The sequence below is a fragment of the Maylandia zebra genome, linkage group LG11, assembly GCF_041146795.1.
Source record: "Maylandia zebra isolate NMK-2024a linkage group LG11, Mzebra_GT3a, whole genome shotgun sequence".
NCBI classification, from domain to species: domain Eukaryota; kingdom Metazoa; phylum Chordata; class Actinopteri; order Cichliformes; family Cichlidae; genus Maylandia; species Maylandia zebra.
In genome coordinates, this window is record NC_135177.1 from 32,048,605 (window position 1) to 32,061,580 (window position 12,976).

General features: G+C 36.9%; 2 protein-coding genes across 2 annotated transcripts; both read left to right on the forward strand.

Annotated features, from left to right (window-relative positions):
• The first annotated feature begins 310 nt into the window (after nucleotides 1-310).
• LOC105940423 (uncharacterized) lies at nucleotides 311-4,496 on the forward strand. Its single transcript, XM_012921560.4, has 6 exons — nucleotides 311-573; nucleotides 1,029-1,093; nucleotides 2,052-2,337; nucleotides 2,768-2,922; nucleotides 3,133-3,412; nucleotides 3,892-4,496. The coding sequence occupies exons 2-6, from the start codon at nucleotides 1,030-1,032 to the stop codon at nucleotides 4,040-4,042; spliced, it is 936 nt and encodes a 311-aa protein (XP_012777014.1). The 5' UTR covers nucleotides 311-573; nucleotide 1,029; the 3' UTR covers nucleotides 4,043-4,496.
• A 1,624-nt stretch (nucleotides 4,497-6,120) lies between these two features.
• On the forward strand, nucleotides 6,121-12,697 carry LOC101482163 (uncharacterized). Its single transcript, XM_012921562.4, has 6 exons — nucleotides 6,121-6,317; nucleotides 6,749-6,833; nucleotides 7,898-8,183; nucleotides 9,465-9,619; nucleotides 11,488-11,767; nucleotides 12,146-12,697. The coding sequence occupies exons 2-6, from the start codon at nucleotides 6,773-6,775 to the stop codon at nucleotides 12,294-12,296; spliced, it is 933 nt and encodes a 310-aa protein (XP_012777016.1). The 5' UTR covers nucleotides 6,121-6,317; nucleotides 6,749-6,772; the 3' UTR covers nucleotides 12,297-12,697.
• The last annotated feature ends 279 nt before the right edge of the window (nucleotides 12,698-12,976 follow it).

Here is a 12,976-nt window from a genome sequence, read left to right on the forward strand (position 1 = left end):
ATTACTCAGTTTTTTCATTTCATTCAGTTATTTTAATCTGGTTTATAGATTTTTCTTCAGCATGTTAAAAACGGACCTCTTCAAGCCCATTTGAATAAAAAATAAGGTGATATATGAGAAAAGATTATATTAATCAATATTGTTCACTTACAACATTCATTTTTTAATCAATTTAAGGTTAAACACACAAACAAAAAAGAACTGAAAAGAAAATGTGCTTATCTTCCAAAAACAATTCAAAGTAATCCTACACTTTTGAGCAATAGTGCATGATTAAATCTTGAGTAATAACTGCAAACAGGATATTGCAAAATAACCAGGAAAACATCTGTGTTCTGGCACGCTGGCTGGAAATATAATTCACAAGTATGGAAGTGAAACTGATGTGCATGGGGCACAAACCAATGGGAAGTAATTAGACAGTGTTGAGAAGGAATATGATATATTTTCTGCTGAGGGAAAGGCAGAAATGCATACAAAAAACAAAAGATAAAAGAAATATCATCAGTAGCAGCTTTTCTGATTCACTGACAGTCCCAAGGGAAACAGTATCTGCTTTGTTCGGATCTTCAGGTAAGACTTTTTATTTCTTGAAAAAATAAAATCTTGATACAAACTTTTCTTGACATAAACCTCCGTGTGCAGATTTCTCTTTTCTCACCGTCTGAATATAGAATGTAGACTGTTACATCGTCAATTTACAGCTGTGAACTTTTCTTTTTCTATTTTGAATTTCTGGTTAAACTTTTTTTGTTGTCAATTGCTTTTAGAGGCCAATCTACTTAAAAAAGAATCGATGCTTAAATCGACAGTTTATTCACGTCAGCATATTTTTTGGCAGCTTTCAACCATCCAATGGGGATTGGAGCATGCAAAGATATTTAGTAGTAGCAGTGCTCACAGAAAAATGCTATTTAGGTTGTTTTATTCAAAGATTTTCACGTGTGTTTTTGCACAAAAGCTTCTCTTAACTGGTGTTGAAAACATAAAATACCTAACAGTTTATTTTCTGTTTCTTTTGAAACCAGAATGATGAAACGGAGTGTTTTCATTTTGCTGCTCCTCCTGAGGACGACTTTGGCTTCTACTTATCGTAAGTGTGATGTTAGAGTCAGTGTGAGATGTGTGTCAGTTATGATTTTGTGTAATGACATCCATCCATCCATCTGTGGAATGCAGTTTGTGGGGTTAAGTTAATTGGTGATTCTAAATTGCCCATAATTGTTGTCTGTCTCTGTTTCTTAGCCATGTGACAGGCTGGCAACCTGTCAATGGTGTACCCCGCCTCTCACCCTATGGTAGCTGGGATAGTCTGCACCCCCCCCACCCCCCCACCCCGCCCCGATACACCCACAAAGCCAAGTCCTCTTCATAAAAAGTGTAAATCCAGCAAGCAAACAAACCAAGAACTTCATAGTGCACAACATAGTAGTCTTAGAACTAAAATGCCCCCCAAAGCCCAGAAATGCTTTTTGTATAAACTGTATTTTATTCTTTCTAAGCCCACCTACTGCCCCTTCCCCAACAATCCTATTATCTTTTTGGTATTTAAAATGCCAAAAAGTGTGGACATTAATTTCTAGTCATCTCAGATACACAGCTTCACCCGCCTGACATTCAGCCAACCAACCAGAAGAACGACCTTAAAATGAGGGTGGCTGTAAATGAAGAGGAGCTCAGACAGGTTGTTTCAGAGAGTAGATAAATGGAGGGGCTGCGACGAGGCCTGGCCAACATGTTCTCATCATGTATCAGATACTGTTAACTGTCACCAGTCTCCAATGTCAACATACAACACCATCAGGGAGACTGTGGAGCACATTCTGATTGCAGCGTTGTCTTACTCACTTAATTTACACTTGCTTGTTTCAATGATGCTTTTTACTTTGCTGAAACTTAACTACTAAAAAACTATTTTCTGCCAGATTGAGTGCAAGAGCCAATTAGCCTGAGGTAACAATTACAAAAAACTGTGATAGCAGTGGAACGTTTTGTTTTTGTTGTTGTTTTCATTTGATCTTTTTTATACATTGTAACGGTCTAATTCACAGAAAATCTGGCTACACGTGGTAAAGCAACTCAGTCAACCTGTTACCCGCATGCTAGGGCATCTGCACTTAATGCAATCGATGGAAACCGCAATTCTGACTTTATGGCGGGGTCGTGCACACACACTAATGAACAGACAAATCCCTGGTGGAAAGTGGACCTGCTTCAGTCCTACGTCATCACTTCCATCACCGTCACTAACAGAGGAGACTGCTGTCATGAAAGGCTCAACGGGCTGGAGATCCACATTGGCAACTCTTTGGTCAATGACGGTTTAGATAACCCAATGTAAATATAAACAAATACGTAATTATCAGCAATATTTTGATTCTTTTGTTTTTCTTTTACTCTTTCCTCGGCATTTTTCTCATCTTATCTCTGCAATATTTGGTTATTTGGGGTTTTTCTTTTAAAGATATAAGAAGATAGTCTGCTTATTTATAGCCAACAACACAAAATGACAAGCAAACAAAAACCAGCAATCTTTATATTTATAGGGGTTTTTTGTATATGAATATGTATATATATATGGAAAATGTCTGTTACAGATAGTTAAAGGCACAAATAATACTATAAAAATACATCCCAACTTGATTTACGGGGTAAAAAAATCCAATATACTTTTGAGCAGACCTGGATTTGTTGTATTACCATGCTGAAAATTAAATGTTCTGACCTCTGCTGCTGTAAACTATTTAACTCTCACATTTTCTGTTAGGGTTGGTAGAATTTCTCGAATTCGTTTGGGCAAATCCTTCGATCTGACTTTTACCAATCGTGTGGAGGGACGGTATGTAACTTTGACTGTGACCGGTTCACGAAGGATCCTCACACTCTGCGAAGTGGAAGTCTATGGATACCCTAGTCCAACTGGTGAGAATATGAGCTATTATATCATTTAATGTGGACAGTAATTAATATATCAGCAAGCTGTGGTATAAACTCAAAATCTTAGGTTGATAAGAGTTAATATCACTTTTTTTTTCACTTGAAACTGAAAAAAAAAAAAAAATCAACTTTTCGCATTATCACAATTTGCTACACGCAACAAACATCACAGTTACTCTTTTGTTCTTTTTTCAGAGGAGAATCTTGCACTCCAAGGAAAAGCCACACAATCCTCACTGTATGCATTTGGCAACGCATTTAATGCCATAGATGGAAATCGTAACAGCAAATGGGAAGATGCCTCCTGCACTCTCACACAGAAATCAATGAGCCCTTGGTGGCGACTTGATCTGCTCAAAACACGTAAAGTGTTTTCTATTAATATAGTAAATCAAGATTCTCTTCCAGAACGACTCAATGGAGCCGAGATCCGCATTGGCGATTCCCTTCGCAACAACGGGAACAACAACTCCAGGTAGCCCGTTTTAGCTATGCCCGTGCTGCATTTCAACACATCTTACAGCTACTGCAGTCTTATTGCTGACAAAAGTAATTCATGCACTTATTTTCTTAACCCCTAGATGCATAAGTGGGTCAAAAATGACCCGCATTCATTTCCTAATAAATTGCATGGGAATGTTTGATTCTTATAAACTATGACTGTCAGGAATATACATTTTTTGGACCACAAACAGTGCCACTCTATATGAAGATTACTTTGCACAGCACTAACAGACAGCATTAATTCAGCATTCAGACAGCGATTCACCTCCCTGTGATGTGTCACTGACAAGCAGCTTGTGCCATGTGTACATGGCATACATTGGGGTAGAGATGTGATGTGATTTGTTAGTCTTCAAAGGACATCCGTGGAGTTCAGTGAGCCAGAACACCACGGACAAATAATTTGTCCTGACTGGGATTAACAAATTAAATTTCTGTTTCCTCTGATAGGTGTGCTGTGATCACAAGCATCGCTGGAGATGTTGTTGCTAAGTTCACATGCAATGGAACGGAAGGCCGCTATGTTAATATTGTCATTCCCGACAGAGAAGAGTTCCTGAGTCTGTGTGAGGTCGAAGTGTACGGCTCTAGGCTGGATTAAGAAAAGAGAAAAACAAACACAAAGCTTGCACACTGCAGACGTTTAATTGGGTATTTATTGCATCTTGCATAGATCAAAACAGTAGATTAATAAATAGAACATTGATTAGTCACTTATGGATCATACATTATAAAAGTATTTGGAAACTTAGAAGAAAAAATGTATGCTAGATTAGAACTGTTACAGTAAAATAATTACTTTGATTCTATGTAAAACATGTTTGTTGTTTGTGTCTACTGACTGTTGATTCAAGTAAAACAATGTGATATTCTAGTACGTGACATTAGTGTGTAATTACAGTACTCTTGATTTTTCGACTTCTCAATTCTCACTGCTGTTGCTTTTTGTTGGATTTTTTGTTTGTTTCATCATAAGCATTTCATATGCTGTAACAATCTCTGCTCCAAGAAAAGTCTGAATTTAATCACTGCAAAAATTACATTATTTTAAAATTCTTGTTGTACTGTCTAATTTTATCAGCTTTAGTCTTGAGCATGACCCCTTTTTTTATGCTGAAATTTCAATGCGGATCATCAAGAATGAGATTACCATACTGGGCTCAGGTTAACAACCACCACATCCGGTGCTGTTGGCCAACAGAGTTGCAGTGGAAACTTGGTAGTGTTGACCAAAGACAAAAGACAAAAGTAAGAAGAACGATGGAAGATGGTTTTGCAGAAAGTGAGTGAGAAGGAAAGGTAGGAGTGTGGGTGTGACAATAGAGACTTTATACAGGAAGATGGAAAGAGCTGGCTGATATGATGGATAGATGACATAACTGTAGAGGTATGGAGGTATGGAGATGGACAGTGGACTTTTTAAACAACTTTAACACAATCTGGAAACGTGAGAGGACGCCTGAGGAACAGGAAAGACGTGTGCTGGTGCTGATTGTCAAGAGCACAGCGCTGTACATCACCCTCTTCGCTAGGGATAAGTTTCATGAGCCATGCCATGAAGATATGGGAAAGAGCTGTTGAAGCTCAGTTAAGACGAGAGGTGATGATCAGCAAGCAGTAGTATAGTTTTCTTCCAAGAAAGAGCACTATAGATGGGCTGTTTGTTTTGAGAGAGCTGATGGAGAAGTTTTTGTGGACGTAGGGTAAGAATATGATGATGTACTGCACGAGGAAGAGGAAGGATAGCGGGGCAATGGGCAATGGATGTTCAACCTGCCAGGCAGGAGGAAAAGAGGAAGACGTCAGAGGTGGTTCATAAATTTAGTGAAGTAGAAAACCTGTCACATGTGGCAGGGGAGTGTGGTGGAGAAGAAAATGACTGAAACAATAACATCATACAGTTGCTGCAGATTTGTTGGCTTATGTGTTTCAGTTGGGAAAATGGAGAAGTCACAGTATATGTCATGTTGAAACACCCGGGCAAGTGAAAATGTGCAGCTAGGCATTTTTACTTTTCACTAGAAGTTTGTGGCTTTTCTGGTACTTCTGCATATTTGTGCTTAAGCTGCATTATCAGCTGCTTAACATATTTAACTACTTTTATCTGATTTAAGTTCAGTCTGAACTTTGATCATTGATGGCTCTCTTCTATAATTTCTAATTCCCACTCTAGAACCACATCCACACATTTTCATTAAAAACACTGTTGCTGTTGCCAAAGCCTAGCACATGTACAACTCCAAATATACTGGGCCCAATACTGGAATCAATGATGTCAGTACACATGAGAGAGTCAACAAAGTCTACCAGTAACTGGCACATGAAGTCCATAAATCCTGTAGATTTTCCTCATTGAAATTGCAAAACATGCTCTGGATCCTGTCATGGAAAATATGTGTGTTTAGATTTTTTTTTGTAAAATAACCTCAGGCACAGACCCCTCTATTGAGTGAACATTTTTGAGCATTATTTCATTGTTTCAATGGAAAATGTTTTCATTATGTAGAAAAACAGAAACAGTTATTGGTGCCCTGGAACCTTTATCAATTTTCTGAAAGCTCGAGGCGATCCCGAACTTTTGAACAACAGTGTGTGACGCAAGTACAAGAACAAGGATGTTGCAAAATAATCAGTAAAAAAAAAAAATAAAAAAAATCTGCATTACTGTGTTAGAAAGTTAGGTCATGACTGGAAGTGGAACACAGATGCCTGGGAACAAACCACTGGGTCGTGAATAGACAGAGTTGAAGAGGAATATGAGATCAATTTTAATGTTTGGTTTGATTCAGCTGAGAGATGAGATGCATTGATAAAAACAAACAGAAATAGCAGCTTTTGTTTCAGGAAAAAGGCAACTGCTTTGTCCGGATCCTCAGGTAACACTTTTCTTTCTTTTATTTATGAAAAGCACAGTTAGAAATGACCATCTGTTACAGACAAAAAGAGGAACTCAATTGTAAGATCACTTTCCAGTATAAATCCCCATCTGTATAGCAACTTATTTTTTTTCTTTGAAAAGAAAACATTGAATGGCAACCTGATTTAACAAATAAATGGTGTCTGCTAGAGACTTTACTTCTAGTATTTCTTCAGAGTCTACAAATTGTGCATATTGCTTCCCACCATTTAAGGAAGAAACCTGGAAAAATATTGTTTTAAAGCCTTTGACTCTCACTGACCAGATTCCACAGGGAAAAAAGAGATAGACTTAGCTTATTTCTGAAGAAAGAGTCCTAATGGAATATACTTACAGTAATAACTAATAACTAGGAACTAGAAAGGACTAAATATTGTTTGTTCTCAACAGATATCATCTTTCTTAACCAGAATAATGAAAACAAGTGTTTTCCTTCTGCTGCTCCTCTTAAGAACGAGTTCGACTTCCACTTATCGTAAGTGTGACATGAGAGTAATGTCTTAAATGTTAAAAATGGCGTATCAGCATCATACAAAATGTCCTTTAGCAACAGTCCTTGCCTCAGTAGCTATGAAAATGCCTGCTGCCAAGAGATAATACTCCTGATTTAAAAATCCACAAATGCTTAAGTGGGGGGTTATCACATAATTCAAAGATTTACATAATGCTAATTAACATGAGGCCTTAATGACAAACAAAAAATCACCTATGAGATTGGAAAGTTGTGCAGATGATCTACTAATGTGTGAAAAATGCTGGTGCAGACAGTTTATTTCTATAATATAGCAAAGTACAAAGTACAGGTATTTTCTGTATGTTTTTAATCGCCAGTAAAAAAGACAGGCAATGGGAAAGGAATTTATGCATTCTGATACAGGAGTGAAAAATGAAATCAGAAATCTATGGAAACTATGAGAAATCAGACTACATGCAGATTTAATCCACAGAAGGGTTACGCTATTGCAAACGACTCAACTGAAAACTTTGCAAATCAACAAACTAACTGCATGCGTAGAGAAAAACAGAATATTATTTACTGACACATTCAGAGTGGTCTGCTTGTAGGAGTCTTGTAAAATAATTATACTGACATGCTTGTTCAAAATACATTATAATATCAAATAATGTATCTTTATAATTTGACTGTCTGGACTGCTTAAAGTATTGGTGTTATTTTCTCCAAGACGACTAGTTTTGGACTTTCACAACTCTGGCAGCAAGTGCCTATAAGTAATTCATATACAGTATATTTTGGTTTTTAGAATTGTGTTCTGCATAAAAGTTTGTGGTTTATGTTGTCCTGCTGTAAAAGCTAGACTGACCTTTCTGAAGGTCATACTACAAAACAAACCTGTCTTGCATAAGCTAACTCAGAAAGGAAATAATTATAATACTTTATTAATTCCAGTAGAAATTAGGTCACATAAATAAATACCTCATAACTCATGTGCAACAACTTAGATGCTTGGGCAGTTTTGCTGTCTGTTTGAATGTCTTTCCTATTATTTTATCTTATTTCTGTGACTCCCTAATTCACAGAAAATGTGGCCTTGCGTGGTACAGCAGCCCAGTCGATCTCTGAGGACCACGTCCTCTCAGCTGCCCACAATGCAATTGATGGAAACCGTAACTCTGACTTCAGGGCGGGATCGTGCACACTCACTAGTGCACAGAACCGTCCCTGGTGGAGAGTGGACCTGCTTCAGTCCTACATCATCACTTCTGTCACCATCACCAACAGAGGAGACTGCTGTCATGAAAGGCTCAACGGGCTAAAGATCCACATAGGCAACTCTTTGAACAACGAAGGTTTAGGAAACCCAAAGTTAGTACAAATAAAGAAAAAAATACAATCAATTTATACAGAGAGATTTTTTATCTTTTATTTAGCCTTTTTCTGTTTCTCTTGGTGTTAGCGATCTTGGCTTACCGCTGTCTTTCAAACTGGATCAGTGATAGCAGTAGAGGTTGTTCCTTTGTTTGTCAGTTTTGAGAAAAGGGTTTTTATCTCTGGACATGTGGTTATAGTTAAATCAAATATTGATAGTCTGAAAGCGGACAGTTAACAGTTTTGAAGGCTCAACATCTGTTACTTCATTTGCCATCATTTTTGCTCTATAACTTCCGGCTGCTTGCTACAGATATACCACTACTTAAAAATACATCTGAGCAGTATAAAGTCTGATTTGCTCTAAAGTTTGGCCCACAATTTGTTGGATTGACACAATTTTTGTGTCAGTCAAACCAATTTTGGAATTGATTTAAAACAGCTAATTGATATGTCAATGAAGTTAAAACTTCCAGATTTAATTTAAGGGAATAAGTGTATATGAATTATAACGATTTTTAAACACACATTTTCAAAGTCTCATAAGTTAAAGCTTGGCAGGCAGTTTTATGGCCAGGTTAGGCCTGTTCCCCGAGACTCCCTGAGGCTTTTTGTAGTAATTTTAAATATAAGACCGAAAACCATATTATCTGAAAATATACTGGAGGCAATCTGATGGTATAGGCAGTGTATGACTGAGAGTGTTTGAAGATGTTACTGCCATTTGAAGCAGCTGGATGAATCTTGAGGCATACAGGGTACAGAACTGCAGAACTCGTCAGATTCAGCTAAATACTGTAAAACTTACTGGACACTGTTCAAATGGACAGTGAAAAACTGAAGGCAGATAGACCCAGAAACAAGCAGCAACTGAAGGTAGCTGCAGTAAAGGCCTAGCAGAACATCTCAAGCAACTAAACAGCACTTGTTGATGTCCATGGGTTGTAGACGTCAAGCAGTTGTTCATTGTAAGGGGTTAAAAACAATCCTTACTTTTAAAATTATGTTAGTTTGTCCAATTAATTTTTAGCCTGTGATAATATATGTATTAAGACAGATGTAATTCCTAAACAACGATGTAATTTTAATCTTAAATCCCTTGAACCAAAGCTGAAAGCTGCATATCATTTGATTTAAAAACCTACAAAATGTCCAACAACTTATGGAACCAACTGTATTACTGACAATCACATGTTCTAATATGTTACCCTGGTAAGCTACACACAAGGACACTAAAGCTATATATCCTATATTTCTCTCTCACACACTTTTTGTTAGGGTTGGTGAAATTTCTGAAGTTGGTGCTGGCATATCCTTCAGTGTGACTTTCACTGATCGAGCAGAGGGGCGCTATGTTATATTGACTCTGCCTGGTTCAAGAAAGATTCTCACACTCTGTGAAGTGGAAGTCTATGGATACCGTTCTCCAACTGGTAAGAATATGAGCTATTACATAAAGATGGACAGTATGCAGCCTTACAGCCAAATTCGTAGGAATCCCAGTGATGCTAGTCTTATTAGTTTAAGAAAGAAAAAATTGTCTTAGGTAATATTGTTGGCATAGATAACATACATTTTCACTGCTATGCAGATGACACCCAATTTTATTTATCTAGAACCCAGAAAACAAAATGAATTTGTTAAGTTATATCCAATAGACATACTGCGCTGAATGATCTGTAATATTGTTCTCGGCCGGAAGTTTATAAACATGTTGCCTAACCAGGTGCTTACTGTGGACTGTATTACTTTTGTCTCCAGTAACACTGATGTATATTTAAGTCATTTTTGACCAGGATATGTTCATAAATGTGCATATTAAACAAATATGTAAGACTACGTTCTGTCATCTGCACAGTATTGGTAAAATTAGAAACATTTAGTCTCAGAAAGATGTTGAAAACCAGTCCATACTTTTTAGTATTCCAATTACTTATTATCAAATTGTTCTAAAAGATCCCTGAAGAGTCTTCAGTTGATCCAAAACACTAGTATTCAAAAAGGGACTCAAAAGAGAGATGATATTTTTCTATATTAACTTCTCATCATTGGTTTCCTGTTAAATTCAAGATTGAATTAACAATCTTCTCACGAACGAAGTCTGGAATGATCAGACCCCATCACATCTTAGAGCACTTTCATCTCCAAGTGTGGGCTTATTTCAGTTTTGGAGTATTTGTAAGTTGGGTTACATTCTCCGAGAGGTTTATTTTGGGTTTTCTTGTACTTTTCAGTTTTCCCAGTTTAGTTTTCCACAGCCAGTTTTTCTTTTCTATTTTTGTTATCTGCTTCAGTACCTGTTCTTATCATCTTCCTTAATAAACCGTTATAGTTATAGTTATAAATTGTTATAGTTTTGTCTCTCTGTGTTCTGCGTTTGGGTCCTCACGAAATCACATCTTCCTTGACATTACAAAGGTAAAATAGAAAGAGCCCTGGGGTATGAAACCCAGGTATCAAGCTGGTCTACACTCAGGCTGCTGGGGATTTGGGCTAGGAGATATGAGGAAAATAAAACATCACCATATGCTTAAATAACCTCAAAAACAAATCTTATTTTCAAAAATGTGATCACCTCAAATTACAGAAACAAAAGTCTAGATAGTGACTATAAAACGACTGACCAAGAACAGCCACAGGTATCACAGCTGGTTCATGTTTTCTTGGGTGTGGGGAGACGTTGACATGCGGAGTTTAAAACAGCCTTTTTGTAGTGGATGACTTTTCAGCTGGTGGAATAAATTCATGGTACTACAGCCTTTTGCGGCAAAAGTTTTTACAGCATGTTTTGCAAATTACTGCATTTTGCTCGACCTCCTTGTGAAACCCAAACGACAGGGAGTCTCATTCCCTCGCTTGTCTGAAACTCCCACTGTTGGCATATTTTTCCCTATCAGGTAGTATGAAAACATGCATGCTCAGCGTGTGACTTTGATATTATCTCTAACACAGTTAGTGCTTTGTCCTCTTTATTAATCATAGTCTCTATATGCTGTTCTTTTTTGTGTTTTGGTGCTCACCACACCAAAAAGAGCAAATCATTGCACCTGCACTGCAGTCTAGTTCTGCTGAAGGTCCTGTTAAAAAGAAGTTCTTCCTTTCACCATTACCAAGTGCTATTATAGGGGATCACCTGATCATTGGGAATTGATCTCAAATACTTAACCTTGGAACAGAAAAGAAATAATACATTGAAAAAGTCAATCAAATGGCATGCATTTCTTCAAGACTAACTGTAACTGTTAACAGCAAACACATGCAGATGTTGACAGTTATTTTTATCAATTTATTCCTTTTGCAGGAGACAATCTTGCACTTGAAGGAAAAGCCACACAGTCATCGTTGTATGGATTTGGATTTGCATACAATGCCATCGATGGAAATCGTAACAGCAAGTGGGAAGAGGGCTCCTGCACTCACACAAACAACAACATCAGCCCCTGGTGGCGTCTTAATTTGCGCAAAACCCATAAAGTGTTTTCTGTTAAAATTGTCAACATTGACTCCAACCCCGAACGGCTCAACGGAGCTGAGATTCGCATTGGAGATTCCCTTGACAACAATGGCAACAACAACCCCAGGTAGTTTAAAGACTGTTGACTTTTGAAGTCTGTTAAAATCTGTAAAAACACCTGGCAAGTTGCTCCCAGTACCGATGCCAGTTTCACAGACTTTGTGGAAACAACAGAAAAGCCGTTCAGTCTCACAAATGGCAGAAATTCCTTTTATAATATAATTTTAATTGCCATGATGAGAATGGTGGTGTAGACTTGTTTTACTATTTTAGCTCTACCCAAATGTAGAAACTACCCAAAACAAAACACAAAAACATGCATGTGTAGTCCTCCAACAAACCTGAACTGAAAAGTGTATATAGCTCTCAAAATCCCTGTGTGTTTTTTAATTTAAGACATTTTTTAAAATACAAAACTTGCTAACCTTTTTGTTTCATCTGCCAGGTGTGCAGTGATCACAAACATCGCGGGAGGTGCTGTTGCTAATTTCACATGCAATGGAATGGACGGCCGCTATGTGAACATTGTCATCCCGGCCCGAGAAGAGTTCCTTAGTCTGTGTGAAGTTGAAGTGTATGGATCTAAACTTGATTAGGTTCATAACATTCAACTTTTACACATGATCATATGAACCAAAACTCATCTGTCACTTACTAATCACTCATCATCTATCTATCTATCTATCTATCTATCTATCTATCTATCTATCTATAACTGAATTCCCACACAGCTCATTTTAAGTTTTTCTGTGACTGCATGATGAGACTTTAGGATAGAGGACTGAAAATACTTTGTAAGATAAATACAGACAATATAAAAGCAAAATCAGATAAACATGTATACAACCTGCACATTGTGATAGATGTCTGGAAATGTTTTCAGCTCCTAATTTTTTTTCCTACCATAAGCAATTGATGGATTGTCATTGTACCTGCTGAAGAAAGAAAAAGCTGTATGTAATGATTATTGAAATACAATAAAACCATTTAAAACCTTTCTTTTCATTTTATTATTTATTTGTCATTTAGACAATTTTCTACATTTTAAAAATAATAACTGTTTTTATTTTTTTTATTATGTGCTGTATTTAAAAGGTGTGGGGAGAAATTTAACATAATTTCATTTAGACGTTTAATACTAGAATGTCAAAGTGCTTCCATGTTTTATGCTAGCTGACCAGTATGAGTTATACAACATTTTAATGTTTAATAAAAAAAAAGGGACTGGTGGTTTTATGCTATATTTATTTTTATTATTATTATTATATTTTAGAAT

Bases quoted from the DNA above. Each gene is read 5' to 3' on its own strand.
- LOC105940423 (XM_012921560.4), top strand. From the start codon at position 1,030: ATGATGAAACGGAGTGTTTTCATTTTGCTGCTCCTCCTGAGGACGACT. The intron at 2,338-2,767 runs GTAAATATAAAC...ATTTTCTGTTAG, and splicing joins GACGGTTTAGATAACCCAAT to GGTTGGTAGAATTTCTCGAA. The intron at 2,923-3,132 runs GTGAGAATATGA...TTCTTTTTTCAG, and splicing joins TGGATACCCTAGTCCAACTG to AGGAGAATCTTGCACTCCAA.
- LOC101482163 (XM_012921562.4), top strand. From the start codon at position 6,773: ATGAAAACAAGTGTTTTCCTTCTGCTGCTCCTCTTAAGAACGAGTTCG. The intron at 8,184-9,464 runs GTTAGTACAAAT...ACTTTTTGTTAG, and splicing joins GAAGGTTTAGGAAACCCAAA to GGTTGGTGAAATTTCTGAAG. The intron at 11,768-12,145 runs GTAGTTTAAAGA...TTCATCTGCCAG, and splicing joins AATGGCAACAACAACCCCAG to GTGTGCAGTGATCACAAACA.